General features: G+C 46.0%; 1 protein-coding gene across 1 annotated transcript; it reads left to right on the forward strand.

Moving 5' to 3' along the window:
* Positions 1 to 380: 380 nt before the first annotated feature.
* On the forward strand, positions 381 to 20,997 carry LOC143829380 (methanethiol oxidase-like). The gene is made up of 11 exons (XM_077320203.1): positions 381 to 402; positions 7,001 to 7,113; positions 8,201 to 8,386; positions 10,203 to 10,323; positions 12,911 to 13,093; positions 14,649 to 14,827; positions 17,242 to 17,320; positions 18,590 to 18,711; positions 19,793 to 19,885; positions 20,627 to 20,745; positions 20,835 to 20,997. Exons 1-11 carry the CDS (start codon positions 396 to 398, stop codon positions 20,995 to 20,997), a joined length of 1,365 nt encoding a protein of 454 aa, XP_077176318.1. The 5' UTR covers positions 381 to 395.
* The last annotated feature ends 6,468 nt before the right edge of the window (positions 20,998 to 27,465 follow it).

Genomic DNA, 27,465 nt, shown 5'->3' on the forward strand with positions numbered 1-27,465 from the left:
CTCTCACTCCTCTAGGAAGTGCAGCCTTGTGCTCAAGTGCAGATGGGTTTCTGTTTCAAGTCAGGGGTGGGGGAAGAACAAAGATCCGGGTTCAAATCGATCTGAATTCATCAGGATTTCAGTCTGTCACAGCATACTTGTAATTGATTCTGGGGGAAGATGCCCTTTGAGAAAGCTAACAAATGGGGGTGGGTGGGTGTGTGATTCCACTGCACCCCATTAGGGTTGTTTGAAATTTTGGAGATGGGAAGTGAGATAGCTGGTCTGAGAGTAGTTCTTATGCCCTTTTGGGAATAATAGGAGTCTTTCTCTGTTTTTCTCTCCTCCCTGATTTTGATTGCACAGGGGACAGTGGATGTGGAACCGGGCCTGGGTATGCAACCCCTCTAGATGCCATGAAAGGTAAGCCCTTTTCCTCTGTCCTCAGACCCAAAGATTGTTTAGAAGGACCAGGGAATTTGCTTATGTCACAGCCAAAGGGTGGCTTTTTAGAAAAGGGATTCCCTAAACTTTTTGAGCCTTTTGAAAACTGACACAGTGTGTTGAGCCCAACCACAAAATGGCGGCCACAGCCTATCTTCAATCACACAGTAAAGATGTTTGTGAGATGGTGGCAGCTGCTGCCAAAGCCACATTTTAAATAATCCGCACAGCCAATCAAAAGCTTTGCTGGGCAAAAGCCCCATCTGGCCCCACCCACTTTCTAATAAAACTTAATGTGCATAAGAAAATGTGCCATTGGGTATCATGGTGCCTATCAGAACTACACAGAGGACCCCTGTTCTAGAGGGCACCCTCCTCTCCACAATGCACCTGTTCTGGGAAGATTTTCCGCTGGCATCAGCTCCCCCATGAACTACAAAAAAGAAGCAGAGTGATAGTCAAATTCAGCAGTTATTTCATCTGCCTCCTGCCTGGGGCTTGAGGAAACATCAAAGAGTTCTGGCATCACATGATTAATTGGCTCTGCTACTTCATGAAAATTCCTGAAACTTCGGCTACTTGCCAGGAAAATATTTGTGACATTCTGGGTCAAACTACTAGAAGATCAAGAGCCTCTTGTTGCGCAGAGTGGTAAGGCAGTGATATGCTGTCTGAAGCTGTCTGCCCATGAGGTTGGGAGTTCGATCCCAGCAGCTGGGTCAAGGTTGACTCAGCCTTCCATCCTTCCGAGGTCGGTAAAATGAGGACCCAGCTTGCTGGGGGGTAAATGGTAATGACTGGGGAAGGCACTGGCAAACCACCCCGTATTGAGTCTGCCATGAAAACGCTGGAGGGCGTCACCCCAAGGGTCAGACATGACCCGGTGCTTGCACCGGGGATACCTTTACCTTTACCTTTACTAGAAGATCTTCCCAGCAATTTTAAAAGAGCTTTTTCAGCCATGCACTGGGTTAGGTCGCAAAAGAAAGAAGCCCATATTTGAGTTCTCTAAAGGCCTAATAAGGTTCAGTAAACAGTCCTTGGTCCTGGTTCACAAAACTCTACTGAAGCACAGTTAGACACAAGTCTAGAGTACCAAAGAGGGGATGAGGAATGAGGTAGAATAACCAAATCCCATCAGATCTTGGAATGTAAAGAGGGTTATTACTGGGATGAGAGATTCAAGAATGACCCTTTCCATTCGAGAAGATGGAGGGTGGACTCTATGGCATTGTACCCCACTGGGGTTCCTGTCCTCCCCTGGCTCCATTCCCAAATCTCTATGAATTTTCCAACTTTAATCCAGAGATCTTACACCCTACCAGGGGATCTGAAATCAAAATATTGCATTTTGGCTGCAACTTAGAGACCCATGAGATTTTGAGAGCAAAAAGCTTTTGAGAGTCTGAACTAGGGATGAGTAAGGAAAGAAAATCTGGACCTTTTTGGATTTGGTCCAGTTACTTGGGCTGAATAAACCCTAATCACCCACAATTTTTCAGATTCGGTTGAATCAAATTGATTCGGCGCCATTGAAGTATATGAGAATTTCCTCCTTTATGTATTTTCTGAGCTCTTGCTGGGTGGGGGTATGTACTAAGGGCACAAAACGTGAAGCATGACTGTAGGAGCCTCTCCTTCAAAGAATCCCCAAGTTGAAAAAAGATTGGCCTAATGGGTCCAGTTCTAAGGGCATCCAATCTCCATTATTTCCCATGAGGGGGGGGGGAAAATAGATTCTCTGGTCTGTTTATAAATTCTCATTTTAGGAAACAATGGAGGTAAGACAGGGGCATCTTCTTGCAGTCCCCTTAGATTTAGACCCTCAGAGCCAAACTTTTTGCAACTTCTTATGAGGGGAGGCTCTTGCAGCTGTGTTTGGAGTTTAGTGCATCTACCCCAACCCCACCCCTCTGAGTTTGGAAAGACAAAAAAAGGAACTTCCCCCCTTTCTCGTTCCCTGTAAAATTTAAACAGCCACAAATCATGGCAAATTGTGATTGGGCATTCGAACAAGATTGACTCAACCATTTAAACTTATTGTGGAATGGCGATTTGGACCAGATTTGGCTGATTTGGGCCCAAACCAAGACTGATGTGGGTACTTTTCATCCAGTCTAAATTGAATTGTACATCTCAAGTTGGAGCTCCATTGGCCAGATACTAAAATATGGATAGCTATGAAAGAGACTGCTGAATTGCTATGGATAATGAAGCTCCAGACAGTGCATCCACCTGGAATGAACTGAGACCTAGATTTCCTGCCTCAGGACCAATCTGACTTCTTCATGACTACAACCCCTCTGCATATCACACTTCATCAGATCCCACCTGCTGTTTTCCTTCACCTGCTAATGTCATTGGCATCTGAAATCACTGCACTTTCCAACGTACAGGCTGTATCTGAAGAAGGGAGCAAAAACTGACAAAAGCTCCTCCCCTTCCACAAAATTGTTAGCCTTCAAAATGCCTCTGGACTCTTGCTGAGATCAGTTCCTCTGGAGAAAACAAATTGCTTTGGAGGGTAGAATCTGTGGCATTAGTACCCCACTGAGGTCCCTGTTCTCCCCAGGATCCATCCCCAAATCTCCAGGAATTTCCCAACCTGATGAAGAAACCCTACTCCCTCATACCCCACTAGTGGCTGGTTTCCACAGGGGACCTGGCAACCCCACCTCATCAGGGTACAATGCCATAGAGTCTACCTACCAAAACAGCCATTTACTCCAGGGGAACTGATCTAGATCAGGGGTAGTCAACCTGTGGTCCTCCAGATGTTCATGGGTTACAATTCCCATGAGCCCCTGCCAGCAAAGGCTGGCAGGGACTCATGGGAATTGCAGTCCATGGACATCTGGAGGACTACAGGTTGACTACCCCTGATCTAAATTGTCTGGAGGTCAACTGGAAGAGAGGGAGATCTCCAGATGCCAAATGGAAAGTGGCCACCCTAGTTGGGAGTCCTTAATAGAAATGAGAGAACCAGGTCTCTTTTTTTCACACAAAGCACACTTTCTCAGGGATCTCCTGAGTCATATAATCCAACCCACTACACTATGCAGGACACTCAGAACCTTATCGCTAATCCACTGTCACCTGCCACCCCCTTGAATTTTCACAGAATCAGCCTCTCCATCAGATGGCTATCTAGCCTTTGTTTAAAAATCACCAAAGATGGAAAACCCACCGCCTCCCGAGGAAGCCTGTTCCACTGAAAAATCACTCTGACTGTCAGGAACTTCTTCCGGATGTTTAGATGGAATTTAGAATCATAGATTCATAGAGTTGGAAGGGACATGGGTAATTTAGTCCAACCCCCTGCACTATGCAGGACACTCACAATCCTATCACTGCTAGGGTCCTCACTGGCACATCTTGGAGGGCCCACATCCAGCCAGTGCTGAGGCAGCTGCACTGGTTGCCAATTGCTGCCCAGATCCGGTTCAAGGTTCTGGTTCTAACCTTCAAGGCTTTACGCGAGTTGGGACCCACATACCTGAGGGACCGCCTATCACCCTATGCCCCTCGCAGGGCCTTGCGCTCTGCGGGTGAAAACCTGTTGGTCGTTCCCGGCCCTAGGGAAGCACGCCTGGCCTCGACCAGGGCCAGGGCCTTTTCGGTCCTGGCCCCGACCTGGTGGAATGAGCTCCCGGGAGAGCTGCGGGCCCTGCGGGATCTTTCAACGTTCCGCAGGGCCTGCAAGACGGAGCTCTTCCGCCAGGTTTATGGTTGAGGCCGGGGCTGATAATAGATCTATGCCTCCCCCGGGGACTCGGGTTCTGGACCCGAAACAAAACATCATCAGAACCTCCTCTCCACCCGCTAGTAGTGGGAGGGAGGGGGGGGAAAGTTGAGCTGCGGTTCTTGCCATGCCGGCAATATTGGCAATGTTATTATTGTTTTTATGGGGTTTTAATGGGGATTTGTGATATTGTTACCCGCCACGAGCCGCAAGGGAGTGGCGGGCTATAAATCTAATAATAATAATAATAATAATAATAATAACAACAACAACAACAACAACAACAATAATCCACTGTCACCTGCCACCCCCTTTAGCCTTCACAGAATCAGCCTCTCCATCCGAAGTCTCTCCAGCCTCTGTTTAAAAATCTCCAAAGATGGAGAACCCACCACCTCCCGAGGAAGCCTGTTCCACTGAGGAACCGCTCTAACTGCCAGGAACTTCTTCCTGACGTTTAGACGGAATTTTATTTTGCATTAATTTCATCCCATTGGGTCTGGTCCAACCCTCCAGGGCCTGTAACTTCCTGTTGCCAGCTGCCAACTGATTATGCTTGGAAGCAAAAGGAGTGCCTGCCAGTCACTCGTCCCAATCATGGGTCTGTTTTGGACTCGATAAGGCATGTATTAGTTTTCTGGGATGCCAATCTCCAGGTGAGACCAGGCAATCTCCAGGAATTACAAAGATAATTTTCTCCAAAGAAATGGCTATTTTGCAGGTTGGCCTCTATAGCATTTTACCCTAATCCCCCCATGCTGCCTCCCTCTCAATATGCAGGAATTTCCTACCCTACATTACCCCCAAACTCCAAATCTGCAGGTTTCTTTAGCTATTAACAGCTCTGCGGTTGATGGGCAGGTGTGGTTATGTTTCCATGTTTGATTGTGTGATGAGACTATTCTACAGTTATGTAATTTGAAATGGAATTTTAACGTCAGGCTTGTTTTGACTCAGGCGGCTTTGAGGACCCTGTTTGGATGGAAGGGCAAAAGAGAAATGTGTATCAACCCATTTCATCCGAACTAAGAGCCAGAATATTTCTCGCAGGTCAGACAGATGACATGTTCGGGTATGGAATTAGATCAAGATGGGTAACCGGGCTAATCTGCCCGGAGCAGCAGGAAAGGCCAAGAATCCAGAAGTCACTTAAAGACTAACCAAGAATTTTGGCAGGGGAGGAGCCATGTTGGTCTGAAAGCAGCAGAACAAAGGTTGAGTCCAGCAGGGGCACCTTTAAGACTGACAATGTTTTATTGAAGGTACTAGAAATAAAGCCCGCTGTGAAAGGAAATACAGCGGGCGCTAGTGCGTGGGGAGGAAGAATGTCGCAAAGGAAGGTAGAAGAGGGGAGGAGGAGTGGGAGGAAGAAAGGAGGGGAAGAGGATTTTGCAGGGATGGATAGAAGGGAGAAGAACAGGAAGGGATCAAGGAAGTAAGAGAGGAAGTAAGTGAGAGGGAGAGACAGAGAGAGAGGAAGGAGATGGTGAAAGAGAGGAAGGGAAGAAGGAAGGGAAGAAGGCAAGCAGGGAGGTAGATAGAATGGGAGAGGGGCGGGTGGGCACGGAGGCAAGTGGGAGAGAGATGGCAGTGTGTGTGTGTGCGTGCGTACATTTGTGTGGGTAGAAGGTGTGTGTGCATGCGTTTGTGTGGGTCCAGAGGGAAGGGTTAAGGGAGATGCGAGTGGGATGGGCAGGGGGAAGAGCAGGGTGTGTGGGTGTGTGTGTGTTGGGTGGACTTCTGCTCGGCCCAGGGGCATCTGGGGCCCGGCAGACGCCTAAGAAGGACGGCGGCGGGTGACGGAGGCTTGTTCCGGGGCCAGGCGCTCCCTCACAGCTGCGAGGGAGGGCCTGGGCCCGGTAGAAGCCGGCAAGTGACCGTGGCGGGCAGGCAAAGCTTCTGCCGGGCCCAGCCGCTCTTTCGCAGCTGGGCCCGGCAGGAGGCTCATGAGTTATGGCGGGAACGGAGCAGGGATGCCATGTCTTTGATGCGGTGTCCCTGCTCCTTTCCCTAGTGGGAGGAGAAGGCGGCTGGAGGACTCACCAGGCAAGCAGTGTCCTCTGTCTGTGCAGTGACTCCCCAGCGAGGCCAAGCAAGGCTTGGCTGCTTGGCCTTGGATGGACACTCGGGGGGCCCAATCCTAATTGGGCCCCCTGAGTTTTTATCCCAGACAGAGCCCGCCCTGTCTCCTCCCATATTGCCCTTACTCTTTTACTTCTTCCGCTCTCCCGTAGCGGTCAAAGATAAGCTTTTGTAAAAGCCTCTTGTGGCGCAGAGTGGTAAGGCAGCAGATATGCAGTCTGAAAGCTCTGCCCATGAGGCTGGGAGTTCGATCCCAGCAGCCACTCAAGGTTGACTCAGCCTTCCATCCTTCCGACATCGGTAAAATGAGGTCCCAGCTTGCTTGCTGGGGGGTAAACGGTAATGACTGGGGAAGGCCCTGGCAAACCACCCCGTATTGAGTCTGCCATGAAAACGCTGGAGGGCAAACGCTGGAGCCCAAGGGTCAGACATGACTCGGTGCTTGCACAGGGGATACCTTTACCTTTTTAAATAAGCTTTTGTGTGCAAGTACACTTACCTGAAGAATATGGTGTGCACACGGAAGCTTATGCAAGAATAAATCTCCGTTAGTCTTAAAGGCTTTGTTCAGATACATGGCAGAGAGTCTTTAAAATGCTACTGGATTCTTGTTCTTATTAAAGGTGAAACTAGTCTTTGATTGAAAGCCCAAACCTGTTCCTAGGCGAGGCAGGGCCCGGAATCAAGAGAGCTGTTGCTGCTTTTCCAAGGGCCCCATTGGTTGATGGCCGAATGTCCTCTTCACTTTCCCAGGTCCCAGAGAGAGACTCATGTATGTTGTTTGCCTCTTAACCGGCTCCAGCACCCAATCGCCCGACTACCTGGCAACGGTGGACATAGATCCGGAATCCCCAACTTATTGCAAGGTTCTGACCTGAGATCTTTTCCTTTGAGAATGTTCTACTTTGTTCTACCTTCCATTCGGCTTCCAGGGATGGATTAAAAGGGAGTAGTTATGAATATGTCCTCACCTAGATGGCCCTGGCAGGTACTTGGATGGAAAACTACTAACGAATTCTAGGGTTGCTCTGAGCATCTCTTGCCTTGACCTGGACCGTTTATGCACTGGGAACTTCACTGCCCTGGCTCCCATGCAGGAGCACAAATCAGGGGTGGATGAGGTACACCAGGCCAAATGCTCCCCCATGTGGGTGCAGGAAGAGGTGGGGAAACCTGCCACAACTAAAACTCCAGCCTGCAGCCTGGCATGAAACCTCCAGTGCGTAAACGGTCATGGACAGCCCAAGCTAGCTTGATCTCATCAGGTATCAGAAGCTAAGTAAGATGGGTCCTGGTTAGTACTTAGGGAGAGTGCTTGCACTCGAAAGCTCACGCCTTGAATAAATCTTTGTTGGTCTTAAAGGTGCTATCGGAGTATATTTTTGCTGTGTTGCAGACCAACACGGCTACTCACTTAAATCTCATTTCTAAAAGGACGTGGACAAAATGGGGAGGGTGCAGAGGAGAGCGAGGAGGACGATTCGGGGCCTGGGGACCATAGAATCATAGAGTTGGAAAGGGCCATACAGGCCATCTAGTCCAACCCCCTGCTCAATGCAGAATCAGCCCAAAGTCCTAGGAGGACCAAGTCTTAGGAGGAAAAGCTGAGGGACCTGGGAAGGTTGAGCCTGGAGAAGAGGAGCTTGAGGGGGACAGGATGGCTCTCTTGAAGTTTCCGAAAGGTTGTCATTTGGAGGAGGGCAGGGAGTGGTTCCTTTTGGCAGTAGAGGAAAGGACCCCTGTAATGTATTTAAATTATGTGCAGAATCAGGAAAAAATCAGTCAGAGTAGTCCAGCAGTGGGATGGGCTGCCTAAGAAGGCCAATCAGAAAGACTGGGAGGGAAAATCTTTACCGAGCCCCACCCATTTTCTAACACTTGGCGGGCTGGGGCTTTGTGAGAAATGGGGACCCCTGGTTTGGAGAGCAACTCATGTCCCACCTTCCTCCACAGGTGCTCCACCGCCTGCCCATGCCTTACATCAACGACGAACTCCACCGCTCCGGGTGGAACGCCTGCAGCAGCTGTTTCGGGGATTGCACCAAGAAGCGGAACAGGCTGATCCTCCCTTGCTTGGGCTCTTCTCGCATTTATGTGGTGGACACCGGGACTGACCCGTCAGCCCCCAGGCTCCACAAGGTACATCATGAGAATGGGGAGAGCTAACTGAGGAGGGCTGGGGCTTGGGAAGGATGTTACAGGGGGCTGCAGGACATTCCACTTTGGGCTCCCAAAAGCATAAGGGATGGTGTCTAGATCTGGTGCAGTGTAGTGGTTAGAGAGTTGGACTAGGATATGCAAGATCCCAGGTTCAAATCCTCACTCTGCTGCAAAAGTTCACTGAGTGACCTTGGGCCAATCACCCTCTCAGCCTGTCCTACCTGACAGAGTTGTGGTGAAGATAAATTGGGAGAGAGGATTATGATCTAAATTGCTGCCCCTCGTTTGTCATATCAAGTATAGATGCATCTCTGATGGACATAGATGGTGGAGTAACTGATGCTTGTTTTTATATGCTCAAGGTTTAATTTACTCATGTATACTTTTTTGGCCCTGGCCCCAACTTGGTGGAATGAACTCCCTGAAGAGCTATGGGCCTGCAGGAGATTTAAGCATGCTGTAGGGCCTGCAAGATGGAACTCTTCCACCAGGCATATGGTTGAGGCCATGGTAGGGTCCCAGAGTTACCATTGGCGGATCCCTTAACAGCAGTTAGATCAAGAGATCCTCAATCCCAATGAAGGAGAGTTCTTGGCCCCAGTTGGACAGTGGGAGAGGTTGGGGGCTGGGGGTTAGCACCCTGTATCACCATCTTTTCATGTTAATGTCAATGTTTATGGTATACTTTTACGGGTTTTTAGGGGATTGGACTGGTTTTTATTGTTTTATTGTGAACCGCTACAAATCTGAATGGAGTGTGGCGGTATATAAATATGAAAATAAATAAATAAATAAGCAAGCATGGCAGTTTCTGCTAGTATAGATCTTGACAGTCTTTAGGGTCACACGAGGTTCTTATTTTAATTTGGTGCCACAGACTGGAAGACAGTTTCAGGAGAGCAGCCATGTTAGTAACAGTGGAACAGTGGAACAGTGGAGTCCAATAGTTTCACCTTTCTTCCTTAGTTTCACCTTTCTTCCTTATGGAGCTGGAACCAGCTTATAAATATAGGCTGTTCCTGCATATGAGACAATACCTTGAGTGAGTGAGTGAGTGAGTGAGTGAGTGGGTGAGTGAGTGGGTGGTTGGGTGAGTGGGTGGGTGGGTGGATGGAAGATGGAAGGATGGATGGGTGGATGGATGATGGAAGGAAGGATGGATGTTGGTTGGTTTGATGGATGGATGGATGGATGGATGGATGGATGGATGGATGGATGGAAAGATGGGTGGGTGGGTGGGTGGGTGGATGGATCGATGGATGAGAAAGTAGGTAAGTAAGTAAGTAATGAGAGGTGACAGAGGGAGGGATCATGTCTATTTCAATTGCCCAGAGGTCTTTGGCCATGGTTCTGTCCCTTTGTGAACAAGTTGGTCAGAGGCAAGAATGAAAGATGTGAGAATCCACATTTTCAGTTCAAACTCTACAGAAGTGGATGGGGAGCTTCTAATGACATCTCATTGTGTGCCTCTGTCTGAGTCATTTCACTTCTCCAGCTGTGGCAACAGAACGTCTCATGGCAGTCTTGATGCTAAATTCATGGTTCCATTGGATTTCAAGTCCAGCAGCACCTTAATGACCAAGATTCTCACAGGATGTGAGCTTTGGAGATTCAGCCCCTGAAAATCTTCTTGGTCTCTAAAGTGTGGCTCGATTCAAATCTCAGCTTTCTTCTGCAGACCAACAAGACCGGCCTCCTGAAACTACCTCCATTTTTTTTTTTTTGGCCTCCTATATTATGTGTGGGGGAAAAACAAGTAATTTCACTAAAAATGTTCTTTCCTTCACGTTCACAGGTGATTGAATCCAAAGAAGTTTTCCAGAAATGTGACCTGGCTTTCCTACATACCCCTCACTGCCTGGAGAATGGAGAAATTATGATCAGTGCTTTAGGGGACCCATGTGGCAACGGAAAAGGTATTTCACAACATGGATTCCTACATGGAATCCCAGATGAGGGTGGTCTAGAGCAGGGATGCCCAATGTGCTATCTGTGGGTGCCATTTATTCTGGAGTCTGCCCAGTGTTTTTAGGAACTGAGTTGCAAGAACTTGAGACTGATTAACAGCAAGGTTGAAAACACAATACTTTATGGAATAGGAATAGGCTACCTAAGGAGGTGGTGAGCTTCCCCTCACTGGCAGTCTTCAAGCAAAGGTTGGATACACACTTTTCTTGGATGCTTTAGGATGCTTTGGGCTGATCCTGCGTTGAGCAGGGGGTTGGACTAGATGGCCTGTATGGCCCCTTCCAACTCTATGATTCCATGATTCTATGATTCTATCCTCTTCCCAGAAGGATAGCCTCAATTCAAGTCAAGTGGCCTTTATTGGCATTAGAAAAAAAAATCACATAGAATCAACCACAGAACTACAGAATTAAGACATACAATTATATAACAAACCCAGATTGAATATTGCTAGCATCATAAAGGAACTTTGCTACCATTTCTGTTGTATCTTGATCTACATTATCAAGAACAAAAAGAACCTTAAGAACACCCAACGATTTCCCTTGGTCCACTCACATGACTGTCATGCCTGGATCCAAGGGCTGTTGGTGGATCTCATAATCACTTTGTGAACTGATATTATTGTTATTGTTGTTGTTGTTGTTGTTGTTGTTGTTGTTGTTGTTGTTGTTGTTGTTGTTCTATTTATTTCCGGCCCTCCAAAAAGGCTCGTGGCGGGTAACAATACTCTTAAAATCGTATACATGTTAACAACACACTTGACCATATTCTTTCTCCATCTCGCATGGCAAAGAACTTGTACCTTGCACAATGGCAGCTGGAACCCAGCTTGGATCTACCCCATAATCTCTCATATAAATTGGATCATTCTGAACAAGGCACTGGAGGATCCTTTGGGATGACCCTTGCTGAGCTGCATGCTCCTCCAACAAATTAAAATGCAACTGATCCAACAGGGTAGTTAGTCTTCTATTCATAAGAAGTTCAGCAGGACTTTTACCAGTAGCCATATGTAGTGCAATATGCTGAGTTAACAAGAAATTTGTTAACCAACAATACCATTCACCCTCTACAATGTGCCCTATGCTATCTTTGTTGTCTTCACCATCCATTCTGTTGGTTTGCTAGTTGAAGGATGAAGTGGAGCGGATGTGCTATGGCAAATAAGGCTTTTAGCTAAAAATGAACAAAATTCTTCCAATGAAAACTGCACACTATTATCGGACACAATAAAGTCCAGCAGTCCATGTGTTGCAAATAATTGGTGCAACACCCTGATAATCTTGTGAGATATCATAGCTGAAACCAGAACAACCTCCAGCCATTTGGAATATGACTCCACTACATTCTCTGGCTGGTCTCACTGATTCACCTCCTGATGGCCCCTGCATTTCAGCCTGAGTGTGACTGGATGGGCTTCTCTTATATTCTTAAGAGCAGAGGTTCATAAGTGGCTATTATCCACAAGGTATAGATGATACACTCTGTTTTGGGGGGCTGTGATGTTCTGTACTCTTGGTGTGTGGGGGCAAGAGTGGAAGGGTTTATGAAGTTCTAGTCCATTAGTGGATATCTTGATGGTCCCTGTGTTTTGGTCAATGTGTGGCAAGGCATGTTGGACTGTATGGGCCATTGGCATGATAGAATCATAAAATCATAGAGTTGGAACGGGCCATACAGGCCATCGAGTCCAACCCCCTCTCAACGTAGGATCAACCCAAAGCATCCTAAAGCCATGATCCAACATGGCTTTTCTTATTTTCTTATGTCTAGGCCAGTGATGATCTGTATTCTTGGTGCTTGGGGGCAAGAGTGGGAGGGCTTCTGGAGTTCTGGACCCACTGATGGACCTCCTAATGGTCCCTGGGTTTTGGTCAATGTATGACACCTAGCGTAGGACTAGATGGGACATTGGTCTGCTCCAATATGTCTTCTTATGAAGGTAAGCTGCAGTAGCAATTCTATGACTGGATCCACCTCCTGGGACGATAATTATATTGTTTCACCCATCACCCTGTGTCAGAATTCCAAAGGTCCCTGCAGGCTCAAAATGGTTGAGGATCCCTATGGCCGCCATTTATCCAGGAATATGTTTGCCAATTAATTTCCTTTCTGTTTAATTGAGATGGATGGTTGAGATGGATGACTCAATCAGGGAATAGACAACCATCAGTTTGCAAAAACTGATCAAGGATGTTAATGATGGGACACTTCAAAGGGCCTCAATTCATAGCGTTGTCACAAGTCAGGCACATCTTGATGGCACTGAATTCACACACTTAATTTGAAAATGCTAATGATTTTTTAATCAGGGCATTGATCTTGGTTGTTTGGGAGTGTCTTTTAAACTGATTCAGTGATCAGATTAATTGCTTAAATGTGGCAGCCTTGATATCTCTGCATCTATCTAGACAGACAAAAAAACAACCTTATTTGTTTTAGAGGCCTTTGATTTCATTTTCACCCCACACCTTGACAAGGAGTACAGGATGGGTTGCATGTTCTTTAGCACGGATCTTGTTCTTCTGCCAGGTGGTTTTGTCCTTCTGGATGGGAAGACCTTTGAAGTGAAGGGGACCTGGGAGAGACCCACCCAAGCAGCCCCTCAAGGGCACGATTTCTGGTACCAGCCGAGGCACAATGTCATGATGAGCACCGAAGCAGGGGTGCCAAAATTCTTCGTCACTGGGATAAACATAGAAGACCTGGGGAAAGGTAAGACCTCACTCCAATCAAGTGCAGTTATTTATTTATTTATCTATAAAAATAGAAATACAGAGGTGGAAGGGCACTCAAGGGTAATCTAGTCAATCCCCCAATGCAGGAAATGCAGCTGGATTTTGACTACTCTGTGACAGAGTGTTGGGCCATTGGCCCACTGGATGGGCCATTGACTGATCCAACATGGCATCCCATATATTTTCTCTACTACCTTCCCTCCCTGTTTTATCCTCACAACAACCCCTTGAAGTAGGTTAGATTGAAGATGTTAAAGGCATCAAGCTGCTAGGGAAGGAGACATGGTGGACAACAGTGGAAAGTGGGTTGTTGTTTTACTGAGTAGCTTCCAAACAGGAAAATTGTTTCTGAACAACCAGAATTTGTAATTTCATTCATAATTTTCCTCGAGGCCAACATAGATTTTTTTCTTAATTGTACCATAAAATGGGTACTCTTGATGCTTGCTGGCCCTTCAATATCATAAGAACATCAGAAGAACCCTACTGGATGAAACCAGTGGTCCTTCTAGTCCACCATCCTATCTCACAGAGTGGCCAACCAGTTTCTCTGGAGGGACAGAGCACAGAGATCTTTCCCTGATGTTGCCTCCTGATGCTGGAATTCAGGGGTTGACTGTCTCTGGGAATGGAGACACCCTTTAGTCACAATAGCTAGCAGCCGCTGATAGACCTCATCTCCATGAATTTGTCTAATAATTTCCCAAAGTCTTCTGTGCTTGTGGCCTTCATAACATCCTCTGGCAGCAAATTTCAGATAACAAGTTATTTCCTTTGGCTTGTCCTGAATCTACTGCCCATCAGATTCATTGATTGCTCTTGAGGTCTAACATTTTAGAAAAGAGAGAAAAAGTTCTCCTCGTCCACTCTCATTACCCCATGCATAATTTTATAAACATCTATCATGTCTCCCTCTTACTCGTCTCTTTTCTAAACTGAAAAGTTTCCGACTCTTCAGCCTTTCCTCATAGGGGAGGGACTTTAAAGAATCATAGAACCATAGAGTTAGAAGGGACTTCCTGTATCACCTAGTTCAATCCCCTGCACCATGCAGGATACCCACAACCCTATCGCTGACACTGTAACCTGCCTCCCCCTTGAATCTTCACAGAATCAGCCTTTCCGTCAGATGGCTCTCCAGCCTCTGTTTAAAAATCTCCAAGGATGGAGAACCCACCACCTCCTGAGGAAGCCTGTTCCACTGAGAAACCGCTCTCACTGTCAGGAACTTCTTCTAGAGGTTGAGATGGAATCATAGAATAATAGAGTTGGAAGGTACCTCCTGGGTCATCTAGTCCAACCCCCTATACTATGCAGGACACTCACAACCCTCTCGCTCGTCCACTGTCACCTGCCACCCTCTTGAGCCTTCTCAGAATCAGCCTCTCCGTCAGATGGAGATACAGCCTCCATTTAAAAGCCTCCCAAGATGGAGAAACCACCACCTCCCGAGGAAGCCTGCTCCACTGAGACCTCAGGTACATTCACAGTCACTCACCAGCTCTCTGGTTTCCTTCTCTGTCCAACTCCAGGGCGCTACGGCCGTCGCCTGAACGTCTGGGACTGGACCGGCCGCTGCCTTGTCCAGTCGATCGATTTAGGGGAGGATTCTACCCCCTATGAAATACGTTTCTTGCACAACCCCAACGCGGCACATGCAATGGTGTCCTGCATGTTTCAGGGCTCCGTCTACCACATCTACAAGGCAGAGGTGAACATCAGCAACTGTTTTTGCGCAGCAGTAGAATTGGCCAGCTGAGTTTTCTTGCCTGAAAGGGGAGAGGAAGATGGTGGACAGTCCCAGTCACCCAAATTCACCAGCTCATAGGAGTTAGCTGCTCATCTTCAGCCTGTAGCTGAGGGTGTAAATTGGGTAGAGCAGCAGTCCCCAATGTGAAATCATCCATCGCTTTTCCTCGTGGGCCTTTTGCCTGGCAAGGTTTCTGATTAGTCATTGCAGAGTTGATTGACCGATTAGAGCAGGGGTAGTCAAACTGCGGCCCTCCAGATGTCCATGGACTACAATTCCCAGAAGCCCCTGCCAGCATTCACTGGCAGGGGCTTCTGGGAATTGTGGTCCATGGACATCTGGAGGGCCGCAGTTTGACTACCCCTGGATTAGAGTTTTTAAAAACCTTGCTTTGGTGGCAGCTAAGGGCACAGCACAAACATCTTTGCTGTGTGTCAGGAAGTAAACAGCATTACCCATTTCATGGCTGGATCTGCCTTCTGCAGTAGCCATTTTCTCTTGGCCGTTTTGCCATTGCACCCACCATGCTGAGTCAGGAATCCAAAAGGTTCCCCTTGAAACAAGTTGGGGACCCCTCCCAACAATATTTGGGAGGAATAAGCTTTTGAGAACCACTTCAACGGCAGCTTTGACTCTTGAAAGTTCATCCCACAAAAATCTTAATGGTCTTTCAAGCGCTACTGATCTCACATCTAGTTGTTCTACTGCAGACCGACACAGACCATTGTAACTAACTGCAGTGACAGGGGGGTTCTTTCCTCTCCAGCTTTTTCCCCCTACACTCCAGATATCTTGCCCCTCCTTATTTAGTAGGGTAATTTATTATTTCATTTATTTATTATTTGGATTTATATAAACACCGCTCTCAGCAAAATGGCTCGCGGCCTTTTACAGGTATGTAAAATACAATGTATGGCTGCGAAAGTTGGACCATAAGGAAGGCCGAGCGTCAAAGAATTGAGGCTTTTGAACTCTTCTGCTGGAGAAGACTCTTGCGAGTCCCTTGGACTACAAGGCGAACAAACCGGTCAGTCCTAGAGGAGATCAGCCCTGCCTGCTCCTTAGAAGGCCAGATCCTGAAGATGAAACTCAAATACTTTGGCCACCTCATGAGAAGGAAGGACTCCCTGGAGAAGAGCCTAATGCTGGGAGCAATCGAGGGCAAAAGAAGAAGGGGACGACAGAGAATGAGGTGGCTGGATGGAGTCACTGAAGCAGGAGGTGCAAACTTAAATGGACTCCGGGGAATGGGAGAGGACAGGAAGGCCTGGAGGATCATTGTCCATGGGGTCGCGATGGGTCAGACACGACTTCGCACCTAACAACAACAACAATAAAAATACAGATCCAATCCATAAAACAACAATGTCAACAAGATAAACCAATCCCTCATTAAAATATAAAAGTCCACAATATTACAGATGGTGGTAATAATTAACAAAGGTTCCGTTGTCATCTTATCGTATCTTATTATCTTATTAATTATAATTAATTTATTATCTGAAAAGAGCCTTCCTGGATCCCAGCTGACCTTGGCTCTGCTGAAAATTCTATGAAAATAAAGAGCTTCTTTGCAGAACCTGAATTGCTAGTTCAAAGCTCACCTCTGCAAATAGTGTACTCTGCTTGACTGCCTTACAAGAAAAATGGGCAAAGCATATCTTATTAAGATATTCAGGGTAGAATGGCACAGTGAATCAAATCTGTTTTTCAGGCTTAGGGAATGGAAAGATAATTTCGGAAGCCATGGTCTTCACAGTTCCATTGTAAGGACAATGGAAGGTCTTTTGGTTTCCCAACATACCATGATCAGTCCTGTCTTTAACCCTCCCCAGTATTTCCAGGGCTGGAAGTTAGGAATAGATGCTGGAATGTGGCTGCAAGTCTGGGCTAGAAAGGAAAGGAGTCTGATTCTCTATCAAGCAGCAACTCAAATCAAAATCAACAACTGTTTTTACATGAGCTTTCTCATTGTGGAATGCCCTACCTGAGAAGTTGAAGAAGTTGGTTATTATATGCCACTTTTCTTTCCCCAAAGGAGTCTCAAAGTGGCTTCATTCGCCTTCCCTTTCCTCTCCCCACAACAGACACCCTGTGAGGTGGGTGAGGCTGAGAGAGCCCTGATATCACTACTTGGTCAGAACAGTTTTCTCATTGTTGTGGTGAGCCCAGGGCCACCCGGCTGGTTGCATGTAGAGGAGGTATAGGGAATCAAACCCAGCTTGCCAGATTAGAAGTCCGCACTCCTAATCGCTACACCGAGCTGGCCCTCTTGAGGAAACCTCCCATTCTCCTGGCTTTCCACAAACTATGCAAAAATAAACTAGTCTAGGGGACTTTTCTGGGCAGGTTAATGATCTATATTTCTTCCGCAGGATGGAAGTTGGGCAGCGGAGAAAGTGATCCAGATTCTAAACAAGAGAGTGTCAGGATGGCTACTACCCGAAATGCCAGGTCAGTCTAAAGGACGGAGTTTCAGACTGGTCTGTCTACTTTCCTAAATCCCTGCTCTTAGCAAGCTGCAGATGATTTAGGAATAATTATTTGTTAGGTTAGGAAATGCAATAGGCAACTGTGCCCCCCCCCTCACGGAAGAGCAGAGTCTCTGGCTTGTGTTATTTGTGTCTCTGCAGTGCACACCATGAGGGTGTTTGGTCCCATCCACAACAAAACCATTTTGCTCTCCTTTGGTTTTGTTTTCCCAACTCAAGTGGTGGTTTTTGTAACTTCCATATGCTGTTGTCCTCCAGTTGTCCGCTTTGCAGGCATCCCTCCAATTTGCTCCAGCCTTTCCCTGCTTGGGCAAGATCTCTCTGGCAATGACATCATACCTTTTCAACCTCCTGTCCACATTGACACCATTTCCCTCTTGTTATATCTTCTGGGCCACCATATTCCCTGCTTTGGAAGATAGTTGCAATATTGCTATATTGTTATATTGCTCTAGCAATATAGCTGCCCATGTTTTTTTAAAACAAAGAATGATGCGTTCCAGGGGCAAGGGGGACAAATGTTAGCCACAAAGCTGTAAGAAACCTTCATGTGGAAGCTCTGTTGACACTGTCTTCATTCTAGGGTTGACAATTTCCAGCTGTGGCGTACAGAACTGTAGTTTGTTTGTTTGTTTATGTGATTTATATCCTGCCACTCCCATACAATGGCTTATATCCTGCCACTCCCATACACTCCCATACAAAGTCCTCATTAAAAAACCCATTAAAACCCCCTTTAAAGGGACATACTAATACAATACAGAAAAACCACAGCAAACAAGGTGATAAAGAACTCTATCCCTATATCCAAAAGACTGATAAGCCCAGTATCGGGGAGGGGGAGGGAGCTTAGCGGGCAACAACCCAGGTGCTAACACCAGCCCAGTTACAACTGAAGAGCAGATTAAAGAGATCCGGAGGGAACGGCTACGGAGGTTCTATTGCACTATACCTCCTGAGGGCCCTCCCCTACCTAAACTACACCCTCCCCAAGCTCCATTCATAAATCTCCAGGAATCTTCCAACCCATAGTTGGCAGCCATATGTCTTCCATTGCATCAGTGTGTTCAGACCATTGATTCTCAAAATGAAACTTCATCTGAGTATTCCCCTTCCCCTGATTCACTCCAAAACCCATAATGAGGTGGGGTTTCCACACCTGCCTTTGAGTAGCCTCTAGTGATTAGAATAAAGGACGAGACATAAATGTTCCCGCCTCCTTCTTCTCTAGCCTTTAACACAGATATTGTCATTTCCTTGGACGATCGGTTCATGTACATGAGCAACTATCTACACGGTGACGTCCGTCAATATGACATCACTGATCCTCACTGCCCCAAGCTGGTTGGCCAGGTAAGCTTCTTCAGTCAAGAGTTCTTCTCTCTCTGATGGGAGAGAAAGCCAGAAATAAGATTCTACACATCAGAATTAAAATCGCTAAGGAAAGACCCATGAATCAGTCATATAGCTTCTACTTGGCATGTTGAACTTTCAGCCCCTGGCATTTCCAGTTAAAAGGACCATGGAGAGCGTCTTCCAGTTAGGGTAGACAATAATGAACTTGTGGTCTTATTTAGTATATGGCAGAGTTCTTTTGTGGCTAGGGGCTGTGGCTCAAGGGAAGAGGTTCTTCTTGGTCTGCAGAAGGTCCCAGGTTCAAGATGGAGAACCCACCACCTCCTGAGGAAGCCTGTTCCACTGAGAAACTGCAAACCCTTCACCATCTTTGTTGCCCTCCTCTGGACACACTCCAGTTTGCCTACATCCCTCTTCAGCTTTGGTGCCCAACACTGAACACACATGAACATATGAAGATGCCTTCCACTGAATTAGACATTTGATCTATCAATTATTTCTACTGTCAGTACTGGTAGGAACTCCGGTTCTGAAGCCTTTCTCATCACTAGCTATTTGGTCCTTTGTTAATGGAAGATGCAGGAGGTGGGACTTTTTGCATACTGACCAGATGCTCTAACCTTGAGTCCCAGGCATGTGGAGACTCCCTCTACTTGAACCTGCCTGTGAGCATCCTCTTTTGCACTTGCAAAGGGAGAGGGGAAAAGTCCTGGGAAGTAATTCTGGGTCATTCTTCAGCATCACACTGAGAAATGGAAGCTTTTGGGTTGAATGCCGAGCATTCAGCTTGCTCACAGCCATGCCTTCCTGACAAGATAAAAGCTTCTTCTGGCAGTGGGTAGGTTCTTTATTCTGGGGAAAAGGCCACAGTTAGTGGAATGAAAAGGTTCTCCTGGTCTAGATTTCAATCTCTTAAGTGCCATCTTTCCACTTGAACCAAGGGACAAGATTCTGTTAATAATCTTTTCTGCATTAGATTATCACAACATTATACAGACATCCAGTCCCATCAGTTGGCTCTTGCATCTGACCAACCGTCTCTTTTCGGGGTGGTGGTGTGATCTTTGTGTGCACACAGGTGTTTGTGGGGGGCAGCATCCCCAAAGGCGGGGTGGTCAAAGTCCTTGAAGATCATGAGCTGGACTGCCAACCTGATCCTGTCGTCATTCAAGTGAGTCAATCACAAATGGTGGTGGAGAATGCGGGCAGGGTGGGAATGTTACCAATTCTGTCTTGGGAAGTTCATGGAGGTTTAGAGGTGGAGCCTGAGGAAGGTGGGAATTGTGGAGGGGAAGCTTTTCAGCATGGTATAATAATAATAATAATAATAATAATAATAATAATAATAATAATAATAATATTTATTTGATTTATTACCTGCTGCCCCCAGGCGGCTCGTGGCGGGTTACATATGTTTGAATAAAACCCCCATTAACCCCCCACTAAAACTCCAGACATAAAACAGCACCATTCATAATTTTAAAAAGGAGGATACGGTGGAAAAACAACTCCCTCCCTATCCTCAATCCCCCCAGTAAGCATCTCCTAAAGGGGTGGGTGGAAAGAGGGGTGCAGATGGAACTTGCAACCACTACTCATACCACTCTCCTAGAAGGGGGACCATGCAGATCTCCCTAGCCACATTGGCTCAACCATAGACATGGCCAAAAAGCTCCGTTTTGCAGGCCCTATGGAATTCCGAAAGCTCCCACAGGGCTGCAGCTCCTCTGGGAGCTCATTCCACTCAGTAGGGGGCAGGAACGAAAATGCTATAGAGTCCACCTTCACTGATCACTGGGGATACTGCCTGCCCCCACCTAGAGGTTGGTAAGTCTAGTAGGTGGGCAGTACTCCTCCATTATTGTTCTTATCATTCAATCTGTATCTCTTCAACCCTCCCCTTGTCCTTTAGGGAAGGAGAGTCCATGGAGCACCCCAAACTATTCAGCTCAGCTTAGACGGCAAGCGACTTTATGTCACCAGTAGTTGGTACACTCCTTGGGACAAGCAGTATTATCCTGAATTGGTCAGGTAAGAACCTTCTCCTGTTCCTGTGAATGGTCCTCTTCCCTCTTTGTTCACTGTTTGTTTACCTGGATTCTGTTTCCTTCCTTCTCCAGGGAAGGTTCCGTCATGCTGCAGATAGACGTGAACACGGAACGTGGAGGCCTGTCTGTGAACCAAGACTTCCTGGTTGATTTTGGGAATGAACCCTGTGGGCCTGCCCGGGCTCACGATATGCGTTATCCTGGGGGAGACTGCACATCAGATATCTGGGTCTAGGTGGGGAGCATGCAGGCCTGTTTGCTAGCTTTGGGGAGCGTGCTAGCTTTGGGGGATGGCTGCAAAGAAATCATGCACATGGGGGTTGGGGTTATTCTCTACTCAACAACATGTTTTTAATATATTTTTGTGCTGATTGATGACATAGACATTTCCTAGAGTTTCCAGCTTTGGAGAGTCAATTCTTGAAGAGTTGGGGGTGGAGTCTGGGAAGAGGCATTTGGGGATATGATGTCATTCTAGAACTTTTGTTTCTCCTGGACTCGCTGGTAAACCATTGAGTCCACCCACCAAACCTACCTATTCCTCCAGGGGGAACTGATCTCTATAGTGTGGAGATAATTCTGAGAGATCTGGCCACTTTACATCCTGGGTTTCTCAAAGTCATCAATTAATTCTGTTACTACTGACATCTGGAATGGAACAATAACTTAGTTTGCATCCCTGTTGGAGACTTTTGGTTTTACACAAACTGCTTAATGCAATTCCAATATGGCTTCCTTAGAATGAAGAAAACAAGAGTTTGAATCACAGCTCTGATGCAAGCAATACTAAGGCAATAAAATGTTTTATTGGCTATAGCTGGATCTCTGTGTCTTTCTCAATTTTCGTAGCAATACGACCAACTCACTTTTATGGCCTTTTTCAAAAGAATGCGGCAGTGAAATTGTGTTTGTTCCCCATGCCCAGTATTGGCTTAGCAGGCAGCTGGGGCCACATGAAGCTGCCTTATTCTGAGTCAGTCCATCAAGGTCAGTACTGCCTATTCAGAATGGCAGCTATTCTCCAGGATCTCCAGATGAGGTCTTTCACATCCCCACCTGCCTGATTCTTTTATCTGGAGATGCTCAGGATTGAACTAGGCATGACCAATTTGGTTCAGATAGTCTAAAAAATATACCAGTCAATTATGATTCGGACACGGTTGACACTAATCCAGCCTGAATCAACCTTCTCCTCAAGTTTATTTATTTTATTTATTTATTTTTCAATTTGTATACGGGCCACTCTGCCAATGGACTTGTGGAGGTTCACAGGAATGAAACATTAAAATACAATTCAAAACTCTGTAAAAAAAACCCCAAATTATGACAAAGGCAGCAAGTGGCCAGATGTTCTTCTAATTAACCCAGTCCTATCCCACCTTGTTCAGCCGGAGGCCAAGTCCTCTTGCACTGGGAGTTGGTGCAGGTCTGATAGAGAGAGGTGAGTAGTGGAGTACCTCAGGGCTCGGTGCTCGGCCCGGTACTTTTTAACATATTTATTAATGATCTAGATGAGGGGGTGGAGGGACTACTCATCAAGTTTGCAGATGACATCAAATTGGGAGGACTAGCAAATACTCCGGAAGATAGAGACAGAGTTCAACGAGATCTGAACACAATGGAAAAATGGGCAAATGAGAACAAGATGCAATTTAATAAAGATAAGTGTAAAGTTCTGCATCTGGGTCAGAAAAATGAAAAGCATGCCTACTGGATGGGGGATACGCTTCTAGGTAACACTGTGTGTGAACGAGACCTTGGGGTACTTGTGGATTGTAAACTAAACATGAGCAGGCAGTGTGATGCAGCGGTAAAAAAGGCAAATGCCATTTTGGGCTGTATCAACAGGGGCATCACATCAAAATCACAAGATGTCATAGTCCCATTCTATACGGCACTGGTCAGACCACACCTGGAGTACTGTGTGCAGTTCTGGAGGCCTCACTTCAAGAAGGACGTCGATAAAATTGAAAGGGTACAGAGGAGAGCGACGAAGATGATCTGGGGCCAAGGGACCAAGCCCTATGAAGATAGGTTGAGGGACTTGGGAATGCTCAGCCTGGAGAAAAGGAGGTTGAGAGGGGACATGATAGCCCTCTTTAAGTATTTGAAAGGTTGTCACTTGGAGGAGGGCAGGATGCTGTTTCAGTTGGCTGTAAAGGAGAGGACATGCAGTAATGGGTTTAAACTTCAAGTATAACGATATAGGCTAGATATCAGGAAAAAATATCCCCCCGGGGGGGGGGATCCTTGGTTGGAATTCCAGGCCTCTGCCCTGGCCTCAACCATATACCTGGCAGAACAGCTCCATCTTGCAGGCCCTGAGGAAAGCTGACAACTCCAGACGCACACTGTATCTGAGCTGGCCAGATGGTGAAAATGTGGGGTCCAATCTGAATCCATCGATGACTGAGTTCAAAGGCTAGCCCTCCACCTGTGGATCCAAGACTCGAGATTTGTGACAGCCTGTTTGCAGTGCCCTGAGAGACTTCCTTTCCCAATACACTGAAGCAAGAGGGGGAAAGACTGCTGTTTTACACTGAAGTAAGCAGGAATGGACAGATCTCAGCCCCGTGTGCCGATGAGAACTTATGCCTGCCTGTGAACAGCGATCCAGGAGGGCTTGCAGTTTTCTTTTCCAGCCTAAATTGATCTTGTTACCACTAATTCCTTTTGACATCACTCTACAGTTTGCATATGGACCAAGGTCTTGTTCTCTATATGCTAGTCGTATGGCAATGCCATTATACACGTAGCCCAAATTACCTCTGTTTTTTTGTTTTCTCTGTGTTTACTCTCAGAACAGAAGTCCTGGGAGACAGGGGTGTGAAGAATCACAATCACACTCTGCATGTTATCTGAGTGTTCTTCTATTGTGATTCTTCACACCCCTGCCTCCCAGGACTTCTGCTCTGAGAGTAAACACGGAGAAAACAAAACAAACAAACAATAGTGCATTTTCTCTTATCGGATCATAACCCTCCAAATAACTGAAGGCATTGCAAAATTCCTTCATGGGTTTTTCTCCAAGTGACCTGGGATCTGAACCACCTTGTCTTTTGTATAAATGTTTTATTATTATTATGATCATGCCAATAAAGGTATTTGATTTGATTTGAATAGAAGAACACTCTGGATGTTATCTCATGAAGGGGGTAGGTGTGGCAGAGAGAATTCTGGCTCCATTGTATATCTCTTAAGTGACAGTAACTGAATTTTAATCTAGAATCTAGTAAATGTTTGAAGTGTGCCATTCATCTAGCTTAATATGCCAGAGTGGGAAGGAAAAACTGTTTTGTGTAGAAACTTACTGTAGCACCTTTAAGACCAACGAAGATATATTCAAGGCATGAGATTAACTGAGAAAAGGTGTGTTAGAAATACATAAATTGCCAACACTTTGGCATGGAAACCCCATTGAAACCTTAATTGGGAACTTTGAAAGGGAGTGGTTCTTGCTTCCCCTCCAGTTGAATATTCTATTCTGATAACAGTGGCCTAACTGGTTCTATTAGACAAGAGAAGAGTTTCGTATGTCCTGAGCGTTTATTTAACCTATTGGGATATTGGGGAAGCTGCTATTCCCCACACCCAACTTGTGATCATTTTCCTCGGGCTTGGTATTATATGGGTATTATATTATTTGTAAAGTTATTGCATTTGGGCAAATATCTTTCTTTTTTCGGGACATGGTGGGTTAGAATCATAGGATCATTACTTTATAGAATCATTCTGAAATCATATTTTTTAATTTCAGAATAAGATAAGAAGCAGCAGAAAAATAAGAAAGTTATGCAGAAATGATTTAGAGGGGACATGATAACACCCTTTTTAAGTATTTGAAAGGTTCTCACTTGGAGGAGAGCAGGATGCTGTTTCTTTTGGCTGCAGAGGAGAGGACACGCAGTAATGGGTTTAAACTTCAAGTACAACAATATAGGCTAGATATCAGGAAAAAAATTTCACAGTCAGAGTAGTTCAGCAGTGGAATAGGCTGCCTAAGGAGGTGGTGAGCGCCCCCTCACTGGAAGTCTTCAAGCAAAGGTTGGATACACACTTTTCTTGGATGCTTTAGGATGCTTAGGGCTGATCCTGCGTTGAGCAGGGGGTTGGACTAGATGGCCTGTATGGCCCCTTCCAACTCTATGATTCTATGATTCTATGACTATTATTGTTATTATTACTATTACTATTCCTGGCAGGAAGACTCCTATTACATTCAGGGTCAAAACACAAACTGATTTTATAGAATCATAGGGCTTTCACAGAATCAGCCTCTCCATCAGATGGCTCTCCAGCCTCTGCTTAAAAACCTCCAAAGATAGAGAACCCACCACCTCCCGAGGAAACCTGTCAACCACAGCAGAGGAGAATAATGTCCACCATGTGGATATGTAACAAAACCAAGTGGTGAGCAGCACCAAAGATCTGATCGGGAGGCGAGTGGTAGGAGCAACCTGCTGAGCTGGGCCCCTTTTAAAACTGCTGCAGCACCGGCCCCACCCACAGCCACTACACAGACCCGAGCACCTAGTGGCTTGCTGCTACATGTCCTCTGGCCCATGTGTGAAATTCACCCTTCCCTTTTTGCTCTGGGGCTCTCGCCACCCGAACAATGGCTCCCACATACCCAAGGTTTCACTGTTCTGTTAACAGACCAGATTTTTCTAGGTTAAAAAGGCACTCCTTCAAACCAGGTATACTACTGAAATCAAAATCTCCTTTGTTCTTTCTTCTAGTTAGTTCTTTTCCTAATTTATAGCCTGTCTGTGATTTTCACAGCAGGTCACAGAATATTTAAATGTTGCAGTGAGCTTCAGACTAAGAGGTTGATGAACTCATATGGACTTACAGTGGCCAACACCAGGTTGGGAAAATTCTCAGTAGGATTGCCAACATCCAGATGGGGGGAAATAGACAATGCTGGTACGCCAAAATGCTCTAAATGTGGGGGAATTAGCAGAACAAGAGGGGTGTAACCTAGAGAGGACCTCATAGAATCATAGAATCATAGAGTTAGAAGGGACTTCCTGGGTCATCTAGTCCAACCCCATGCATTGTACAGGACACTCACAACCCTCTCGCTCATCCACTGTCACCTGCCACCCCCTTGAGCCTTCACAGAATCAACCTCTCCGTCAGATGGCTCTCCAGCCTCTGTTTAAAAATCTCCAAAGATGGAGAACCCACCACCTCCCAAGGAAGCCTGTTCCACAGAGAAACCACTCTGTCTAACTTTTTGCCAATGGTAATGAGGTGATTGCACCCATCTAGGGACTGTCGCAGACAACAAATATTAAAAATCAAGAATATAGTTTTATTAAAGAAAATCACGTGAAACAAATAACTTATTATATACCATTGTGGTAACATTTGTATGCCTGCACTAGGTAGGACAATCCTCATCAGGGTTCTAAATCCCTACGTGGGGAAACTAGAGGCAATTTCCACATACAAATAAAAATAGCATCATGGCCGTGGTCAATTTTCTCACACCTCCCATGACCTCCTCACCTTTTTGCTGTCACACTTTTGTCTTCCTTCTTTTCTTTACTTTACTTTTTCTTTTCTTTTTTCATTAATATACCACCAGTCTCCCGATGGGCTCGCAGAAGTTTACAACAATAAAACATTAAAATACAGTAAAACCCAATGAAATCCAGTATGTGTCTTACTCTCCACCTGTTTTACCTTCCATATCTGCTGCTGGAAATGGCATAAGAGAACAATGCACTTTATACGCCTGTCAATCAATTCAGGTAACCAATCCCTTTTCTCCTTATTTTGAAGCAATTTAAAGGTCCCACAATGACCACTATTTTTTTTTAAATAATTCTCGTTTGCAATGCCTGTACATGGATTCATAGATGCATAGTGCTTTTTGAATGCCACTCCAGCTGAAGGTTTTACTCAGCTCACGCCTTCACACACTCCAAATTTACTTCTTCAGCGGGACCCAACAAGATTTGTGGTGTGTAAACTAAATTAAGAATAACCACCAATAACGTTGGTTATTTCCTTTCCGGATTAATCCAGGGAAGAGTGGGGGTTGGGCCAGGATTTTTTGCTTTCTGTCCCACTGTTCTGGTTTTCTAACAACTCAGCCTATGTGTAGGCATGTGCTGTGTTACCTGAATCACACTTACGTGTCTCCTGAGAAACATGTATTAAGCCGTGGGGAATTAGCTGAGCGGGGGGGGGGGTTACTTAGCGTTTAAGGACCAAAATGCTAGTGTTCACGAGGTCAATTAAGCCCTTAAAAACTCAAGGCACACAATGTTGGTAAATTGTAAAAATAATAAGAATAATCTTTATTAGAAAGAAAACAATAAAGGCATAAATACATCTGCAGAAGGACGTAGATAAAATTGAAGGGGTACAGAGGAGAGCGACGAAGATGATCTGGGGCCAAGGGACCAAGCCCTATGAAGATAGGTTGAGGGACTTGGGAATGTTCAGCCTGGAGAAAAGGAGGTTGAGAGGGGACATGATAGCCCTCTTTAAGTATTTGAAAGGTTGTTACTTGGAGGAGGGCAGGATGCTGTTTCCGTTGGCTGCAGAGGAGAGGACACGCAGTAATGGGTTTAAGCTTCAAGTACAACGATATAGGCTAGATATCAGGAAAAGAATTTTCACAGTCAGAGTAGTTCAGCAGTGGAATAGGCTGCCTAAGGAGGTGGTGAGCTCCCCCTCACTGGCAGTC

Source organism: Paroedura picta, chromosome 1 (genome assembly GCF_049243985.1).
Source record: "Paroedura picta isolate Pp20150507F chromosome 1, Ppicta_v3.0, whole genome shotgun sequence".
Classification (NCBI taxonomy): Eukaryota; Metazoa; Chordata; class Lepidosauria; order Squamata; family Gekkonidae; genus Paroedura; species Paroedura picta.

What these genes read in the sequence shown, in the direction of transcription:
- LOC143829380 (XM_077320203.1), top strand. An exon ending in AATCCCCAACTTATTGCAAG is followed by an intron (nt 7,114 to 8,200) that starts GTTCTGACCTGA and finishes CTTCCTCCACAG; the next exon opens with GTGCTCCACCGCCTGCCCAT. An exon ending in GCCCCAAGCTGGTTGGCCAG is followed by an intron (nt 18,712 to 19,792) that starts GTAAGCTTCTTC and finishes GTGTGCACACAG; the next exon opens with GTGTTTGTGGGGGGCAGCAT.